This window comes from Spermophilus citellus, assembly GCF_964194105.1.
Source record: "Spermophilus citellus genome assembly, chromosome: 2".
NCBI classification, from domain to species: domain Eukaryota; kingdom Metazoa; phylum Chordata; class Mammalia; order Rodentia; family Sciuridae; genus Spermophilus; species Spermophilus citellus.
In genome coordinates, this window is record NC_138183.1 from 38160671 (window position 1) to 38168891 (window position 8221).

An 8221-nucleotide genomic window follows, 5' to 3' on the forward strand; every position below is an offset into this window, starting at 1 on the left:
TTAGAGTCATTAAGTTGCTGAGGCTGGCTTTTAACTTGTGATCCTCCTGCCTCAGCTTCCTGAGCCACTGGGATTATAGGCATGCACCACCATGCCTAGCTAACTCCTTGATTTTAGCCCTGTGAGACACATCAGATAGAATTCTGACAAAATTTCTTATTTTTTGGTGATTATTAGAGCAACAGAATAAAGACAATGTAGTATTCAAACAACTGTGCAATAGGAAAATAGGAGAGGGCTGTGAACAAGTTAGTAACTATAGAAGAAAAATCCTGATGGTTATTAAATGTGAAAAAGTTTTTTTTTTTGGTGGCCTTGGGGATGGATGAGCTGACACAGGGAGAAAGGAGCAGGGCTGAGAAGAAATGATAAATTTATTATTGGATAAATTGTGGGTCAAGTGGATGAAGAAGGGAACCATACCCAGGACCAAGAACAACTTCCTAGACTCAGGCTAGTGCTCATGGATATATTTTATGTTCACTTGTTGTGAAGTATTTTTCTTAAAGGGCAGCATTATGCTGTATTTTCCTGGCCCTATATCCTCACTCGGTAGAGATGTGTGTATAACAGATGTGGTCATCTGTGAAATCTGGAAAAGAGTCTGCAGAATGCTGAGTTCTTTGCTTCTGGGAACTGATCCTGAGGGAATATGGCAGCAGCAGAAGCTAGTAAGGAATTGATATTCCAGTAACCTTGACTCCAAAGAAGACATGAGTAGGATTTGTCTAGGTCAGCTAGTTTATTAGATTTTCTCCTCACCCTCCAACTATAGGTTGACTATAGGTTATGAGATACTGGGTGGCAGTACTACCAGTTTTTTTCTCTATTGACAGGATTTAGTGGGCAGGGTTCCATGGATACCCAGAAATTTGTCTAAGACTCTTAGAACACCCCTGGTTCGGGGAACCTGGGGTGTGGGGGATGGAAGATTCTTCTCCATGTGCACCCAAGGACAGTGTTCACAGTGACGAGGGTTCTGAATGTCACCAGCTACTCGCCCTGAACTTCGTTGATTCTGGGGACCTGTAGCCTTGGGCAGAAGCTGGTGAGGGAGAGCAGTGCATTGAGAGCTCTGGCCCCTGCTCTGAGACCTTCGGGGAAATCTGCTTACAAGGGCCTCTGCTAGTCTGCAGGCCTGGGCAGGGTGGCTCTTCCCTGTGAGTGTGGATGAACCCAGTCTTGCATTCCCTCTTTCACATTCTCCTGATTTGAATTTTCTGAGACTCTCTTTCTTTTTGGCTGAAGATAGGGCTGCAGCTTTGGCTTGTCTTTTACCTGAGGCTAGAACCCCAGGGTTGGATAGCTTTCCCACACCTAGACAGTTCTCACCAGCCTGCATTTGACTATGTGGCCCCTGGGGTGAGACTTGGGCTACCATCTTATCTTTTATTCTCTCCTTTTTCTGAGACTTTTCTACTCTGCCAGAAGTTTTCTTTCCTGGCTGAGGCAGGAAAGAGGAGTTGGTGTGGTGACAGTGGGAGGACTGGACAGACTGAGACAGTGTGCTCTGAACTTTAGGGGGATTACAACTTAAAGAGTGGGAGTGTAGATTTGGGGAATTAGTTTGCTGTGGTGGGCAGGAAGAGAGTCCCCAGGAGTCTAGAGTTATGGAACTCAGGACAGGGGAGCTGAAAGATGGGCTCTGCTGCAGTTTCTTCAGCTTGAGTTCTAACTCTCTACTCCATTGCCAGGCATGGATCCCAGGGTCAGTGAGCATTTCTGGGATAGCCTTATCTTGGGAGGATGGGGCCTCTGCCTTAGCTCCTGAGAACATCTCTCCTTTCTGTAGGCTAGGCTGGGTGGGCTCAATCTTTTGAGCTTCAGCTAGGTTGGGAGGCCAGGATATTGGATGCAGGGGATCCACTACTGGTGGGCTGGGACCCTGGGGAGCCTCCCTCGGTTGCACATTTCTGCACATAAATTCAAGGTCAGTATGTGGTTCTTGTAGAGGAGCAGAGAGAGAGCTGAGGGCTGGGAGCTGAGTGACCCCACAGTTCTCTCTCTCTCTCACTTCTTCCCTCACAAGCTTATATTTGCATTGGTCTCCAAAAGGCTCATTTTTTGGGGACTTGGAAAGAGAGTTTGTGGGTAGGTTGGGGCCCCAAACTACAGAAACATAACAGTTTTCTTTCTGCTCCATGTTCTCCCTAATAGGTTCAGAGTCAGACAGAACTCCTAGGGGACTGGCTCCATGCAGATCTTGGGGTATGCTGCGAGCTGGAAGCTCAGAGGCCCAAGAGTTATTTTTTCTTTGTGTGTCCCCACATCTAACTTCAGAACCAAATAGGATTTCCACGGAGCTATCTCTGAGGGGCTTTAGTACAAGAGTTGAGAGTGGGCCAGAGGCAAGAGATGGGGGCTCAGAATCCCAGGAATTTCTGGAATGCTCCATGTCCTTCCATGTAGCTTCTGATCTAGGGAGGCCATTCACAGTTTTGATTTTGTATAGTTCTATAAAGGGGGTTGGAGATGTTGTATGGGTAGGGTCTAGGGTATCAGACACCCAGAGATTCTCTCTTTGCCCCTTGGTCTCCTGCAAAGCTTTGGACTCCAACAGGACTTCCTGGAAGCTCATTACTAAAGATTCCATCAGAGAGGCTGAGGGAAGCCTGGGAGATGAAACTGGGTCTGCAGAAACCCCCAAATCTTCTCTACTCTGCATGCCCCTCAATGGAGTCTTTTGTCCGGAGGGGACATATGCAGAACTGCTTTCAGAGAGTCTTGGCCGGAGGTCCACACATGGAGGTTCAAAGGCCCAGGGATTTCCTGAGTTTTCTGTGCATCTCAACTGTGGCTCATATCCAGATAGGTCTTCTAGGACACTGTTTTTATCGAGTTGTGACAGGGAGTCTAGAGGAGGGCAAGGGGCTGGCATTGGAGATTTAGTGACTTGAGGATTCTCTCTGTATCCCATGGTTCCCCAGAAGTCCTTAGGCCTAGATAGTCCTCGTTTAGGGCTTACTTTTTGGGGTCCTGACAGAGAAACGGGGGGTTGACAGGAGGCTGGTCTTGGGGGTTCAGAAACTTGGGGGCTGTCTTTATGGCCTGTGGTTCCCCACTGAGCTTCATATTGAGGTGCAACTCCTGGAGGGCTAGTTCCTTGAGCTTCCATCATGGGTGTTGTAGTTCGGTAAAAGGCCAGGTTTGGGGGCTCAGAGATCTGATAGTTCTCTTTTAGCTCTGTGGTTTCCCAGAGGGACTTAGATCTAGTCAGGCCTATTATGGGGCTAGCTGAATGGAGTTCTGTCAGGGAAGCTAGGGTTGGGCTAGGAGCTGACATTGCTGGCTCAGAGGCTTTCAGGTTCTCAGTTTGTCCCATAGTCCTACATGGGGCCTCAAATCTAGTTAGGACTTCCAAAGGTCTAGAGGCATAGAGAAGAGAGGTAGAGAGTGACTCTGGGTTGGGTTGATGGAGGCTGAAGTCCCTTGGCACCCCCCACCAGGCCTCGGATGAGGATGAGAACTTGGAGGTTCTGATTCTTTGGAGTTCAGACTGTGGGTGTAGCACTTGATCCCCAGAGATCCAAGGAACCTCTTTATGCTGTGCAAGCCACTGTGTGTGTGCCTTAGCACCAGATAAGACTTGCTTGTGATTCATAGGCAAGGGCTTAAGGTGGAGGGATGATGATGGGACAGGAGGGGAGGATGGAGATGGAACTAACTGAGGATTAGAGGTCATTCTTTCCAAATATTCTGTTGTATGAGCTTCATGAGTAAGAAGCTGGGTTGGGGAAAGATAATGGGGAAGCAGCAAGTTATACCTAGACAGGAAGGCAAGCTTGTTGAAGAAAATAGAAGGACAAACAGATAGCTTCAGGGAGGAGGGGCCATCTGGGCTCAGGAAGATGGTGTCCAAGGACTCACTGTGCAGAGCAGGGAGACCCCAGAATAGCTGGCTTTTTCTCTGCTGCAGGCAGCCCCCCAATGTTGTCTTGTTCTTCACAGGCAGGTTGGTCAGGATCTGGAAGGTAGGGAAGGATCTGAAGGGGTTTGTGGGTGATGTGAGTATTTGTTCTGGTGTCCCTGTGGCCTTGGGGAGGCTCTTGGAACAATAGGGTGGCTTGGGTGGGGCTTGGCTGCCTTGCTCTCCAATGGGATCATCTTTGGTAGGAGAATGTGATTTCAAGGAATTCATAGATGATGACTTTTCTTCCTTTTTTCCTTCTTCCATTTCTTCCCCCTCTTCTTCCTCTTCCTCCTCTGATTTTTGCCTCCGTGAGCCAAAGAAGTCCAGAAGGGGTAGGCCCTAGGGAGTAGAGAAAGATATTATCAGACACAAAGCCTTCTTGAAGATACAAGCTGTGTCATGAAGTCCTCAGTTTCTGCTCTACATGAAGAGTGAACAGTTAACTCATCTGGTCCCACATATGTGGTTAGTAGTCACTCACCCAATTCCTCATCCAGTGTTAAAAGTTATGAGTCCTCATTTTGAGATCTCCATTTCCTCAGATAACCCTACATCTGGAGTCAGTGATCATTCATCAGGCTTCAAATCTCATGTCAATGGACATTCAGCCTCAAATCTAGGGTTTATCATCATCCATCTGGGGCCACACACATACTAGTGATTCCTCACCTAACCTCACATGTAGTGTCAATAGTTATTAATCGAGCTGCACTTCCATGTTCAGAAGTCACCCACCTTGCCTTGCATGATGTCCCCAGAGCACCAGGGCTGAAGCTGTTGCCAGCTCCCAAGGTACCACCATCTCCGGAACTGCCAAACCATGAACAAGCATAGTATCACCAGATTCCCTGGACTCTGAAGGCAGCTGCTGCCACAGTGTCTGCAAGTCAGAGCTTGGGTCAGCTGACCCCAGAGAATACCCATTTCTCCCTTAACCCAAGGCAGGTCTTCTTGCAGCCATTGCATTTTCCTCAGCCTAATGGCAGTTTACTCTGAGGTCATCATTGCATCACAGAACAAAGAATTCCCATCCCCCATATGGGATGAGACCTAACAGCCTTCTTTCTGAATTTAGGGTAAAAAAATTATCTCTATATACAGGGCAATCTGGGTGATCCCCTTTTGTCAATATGCCTTAGGTATTATGAATAAGGACATGGATTCTAGCATGAAACTACCATATTCAAATCCTAACTGTGACATCCTACCTGAGAAACCTCAAACTGTTTAATTTTTTAGTACCTCAGTTTTCTCATCTATAAAATGGGGATAATATTATTACTTATTATAGTTTCTTTTTGAGGATTAAATGAATAAATACATGTGCTTAGAATAATACCTGGTATCTAGTATATGCTGTATTTAAATTTTCTTCCTTACTTACTGGGGATTGAACCCAGAGATGCTTACTACTGAGCTAAATCCCCAGTCCCCTCCCTTTTTTTTAATTTACTTTTTAAAAAAAAAGTTAACCTTTATTTTATTTATTTGTCTTAATGTGGTGCTGAGGATTGAACTCAGTACCTCACCCATGTTAGGCAAGCACTCTACCACTGAGCTACAACCCCAGTCTTCCCCAATCTTTTTTACTTTTTATTTTGAGAAAGGGTGTCGCTAAATTGCTGAATCTGGCCTTGAGCTTGCCATGCTCCTGCCTCAGCTTTTTATTTCTTTTAAGGTTCCTGATGACAAGCCTCATTTCATCTTTTTTTTTGGTACTTGGGATTGAACCCAGGAGTACTCTACCACTCTATTGAGCTATACCTCCAGCTCTTTTTTATTTTATTTATTTATTTATTTATTTTAAGAGAAAGAGAGAGAGAGAGAGAGAGAGAGAATTTTCAATATTTATTATTTTTTTTTTAGTTTTCGGCAGGCACAACATCTTTGTTGGTATGTGGTGCTGAGGATCGAACCCGGGCCGCACGCATGCCAGGCGAGCGCGCTACTGCTTGAGCCACATCCCCAGCCCCAGTTCTTTTTTATTTTGACAGAGGGTATCTCTAAGTTGCTTTGTCTGGCCTCGAATTTTGGGTCCTCCTGCCTCTGCCTCCCAAGTCACTTGGATTAAAGGCATGCACCATCATGCCCAGCTCATATTATCATAAATCAATGTATTTTATTTAGAGACCGGGTCTCACTGAGTTGCTAAGTACCTCATTGTTGCTGAGGTTGGCTTTGTACTCGTGATCTTCCTGCTTCAGCCTCCTGAGCCACTGGGATTATAGGTGTGTGTGCCACCATATCCAGCCTTTTTTTTTTTTTTTTTGGTACTGGGAATTGAACCCAGAGGCGCTTTACCATTGAACTGCACAACTACACTCCCGGTCCTTTTTTAAAAAATGTTTTATTTCAAGACAGGATCTTGCTAAGTTGCTTAGGGCTTTGCAACATTGCTCAGGCTGGCTTCAAACTTGTAATCCTCCGGCATCAGCCTCCTAAGTACCTGGGATTACAGGTGTGCACCACCATGTCCAGCTCTTGCTGCAGTTTTTACCATATTCTTGCCATGGTTAATGCCAAGGCTAAGGTCTGGTTGCTGTTTATCATTGTGACTATAATTTTGTTTTCTTTTTTTTAATTGCTTTTGTTTTTTAAATACATGACAACGGAATGCATCACAATTCTTATCACACATATAGAACACAATTTTTCATATCTCTGTTTGTATATAAAGTATGTTCACACCAACTCATGTCTTCATACATGTACTTTGGATAATGGTGTCCATCACATTCCACCATCATTGCTAACCCCCTGGCCCCATCCTTCTCCTCCCACCTCTCTGCCCTATCTAGAGTTTATCTATTCCTCCCATGCTCCCTCTTCCTACACCACTATGAGTCAGTCGCCTTATATCAGAGAAAACATTCGCCATTTGTTTTTTTGGGGGGATTGGCTTACTTCACTTAGCATTATCTTCTCCAATGCCATCCATTTACCTACAAATGCCATGATTTTATTCTCTTTTATTGCTGAGTAATATTCCATTGTGTATATATGCCACATTTTAAAATTCATTTATCTACTGAAGGGCATCTTCAGGAGATAAATAAATAGCTAATCTGGTTCCACAGATTAACTATTGTGAATTGTGCTGCTATAAACATTGATGTGACTGTGTCCCTGTAGTATGCTCTTTTTAAGTCCTTAGGGTATAGACTGAGGAGTGGGATAGCTGGGTCAAATGGTGGTTCCATTCCAAATTTTCCAAGGAATCTCCATACAGCTTTCCATATTGGCTGCACCAATTTGCAGTCCCCCTAGCAATGTATGAGTGTGCCTTTTCCCCCACATCCTCGCCAATATTTATGATTGTTTGTCTTCATAATAGCTGCCATTCTATCTAGAGTGAGATGGTATCTTAGAATAGTTTTGATTTGCATTTCTCTAATTGCTAGAGATGATGAACATTTTTTATGATTTTGTTAATTGATTGAATATCCTCTTCTGGGAAGTGTCTGTTTATGTCCTTGGCCCATTTGTTGAATGGGTTATTTGGTTTGTTTTTTTTTTTTTAGTGTTTAGCTTTTTGAATTCTTTATATACCCTAGAGATTAGCGCTCTATCTGATGTGTGAGGGGTAAAAATTTGCTCCCAAAATGTAGGCTCTCTGTTCACCTCACAGATTGTTTCTTTTGCTGAGAAGAAACTTTTTAGTTTGATTCCATCCCACTTATTGATTCTTGATTTTAATTCTTGTGCTATCGGAGTTTTATTAAGGAAGTTGGGACCTTTATTTTGTTTTCTTACAACTTGTCCATTTTTACTCATTTGCATTACATGCCTGATGTTTGAATTTGTAACCACTGGGTGAAGAAGGTAAGTTGAGTCCTGAGAGAAAATACAAAAGGCAATATTAGATACTTATTCTGTGCTTGTTAATTTATATTTTTGCCAAAATAATTTACCAAGTTATTAATTTCTGTCTCCTACTCCTTGCCAGTAGAATAAAAAGGTAACTATGCTCTCCTTCCAGGAATTCTATATTTCTTGTTCCATGGAATTGTTTACGTTTGTGTTTCTGGTCATAAACAGGACTTGGAAAACACCTGTTCTACGACATTACCCAGGCTCTTGTTTGGGAGGGGAATTTAATTTAGTTGGGTATTTTTTTTTTTTTACGGGTCAGGGGAGTACTGGTGTTTGAACTCAGGGGCACTCAACCACGGAACCGCATCCCCAGTCCTTTTTTGTATTTAGAGACAGTCTCATTGAGTTGCTTAGCACCTCACTTTTGCTGAGGCTGGCTTTGAACTCGTGATCCTCCTCCTCAGCTTCTCAAGCCTCTGGGATTACAGGCATGTGCCA

General features: G+C 44.2%; 1 protein-coding gene across 1 annotated transcript; it reads right to left on the reverse strand.

Annotated features, from left to right (window-relative positions):
• Positions 1-338: 338 nt before the first annotated feature.
• On the reverse strand, positions 339-4834 carry SPATA31G1 (SPATA31 subfamily G member 1; the record flags this gene model as incomplete). Its single annotated transcript, XM_081280190.1, has 2 exons — positions 339-4249; positions 4646-4834. 2 exons carry the CDS (start codon positions 4832-4834, stop codon positions 827-829), a joined length of 3612 nt encoding a protein of 1203 aa, XP_081136316.1. The 3' UTR covers positions 339-826.
• Between the last annotated feature and the right edge of the window lie 3387 nt (positions 4835-8221).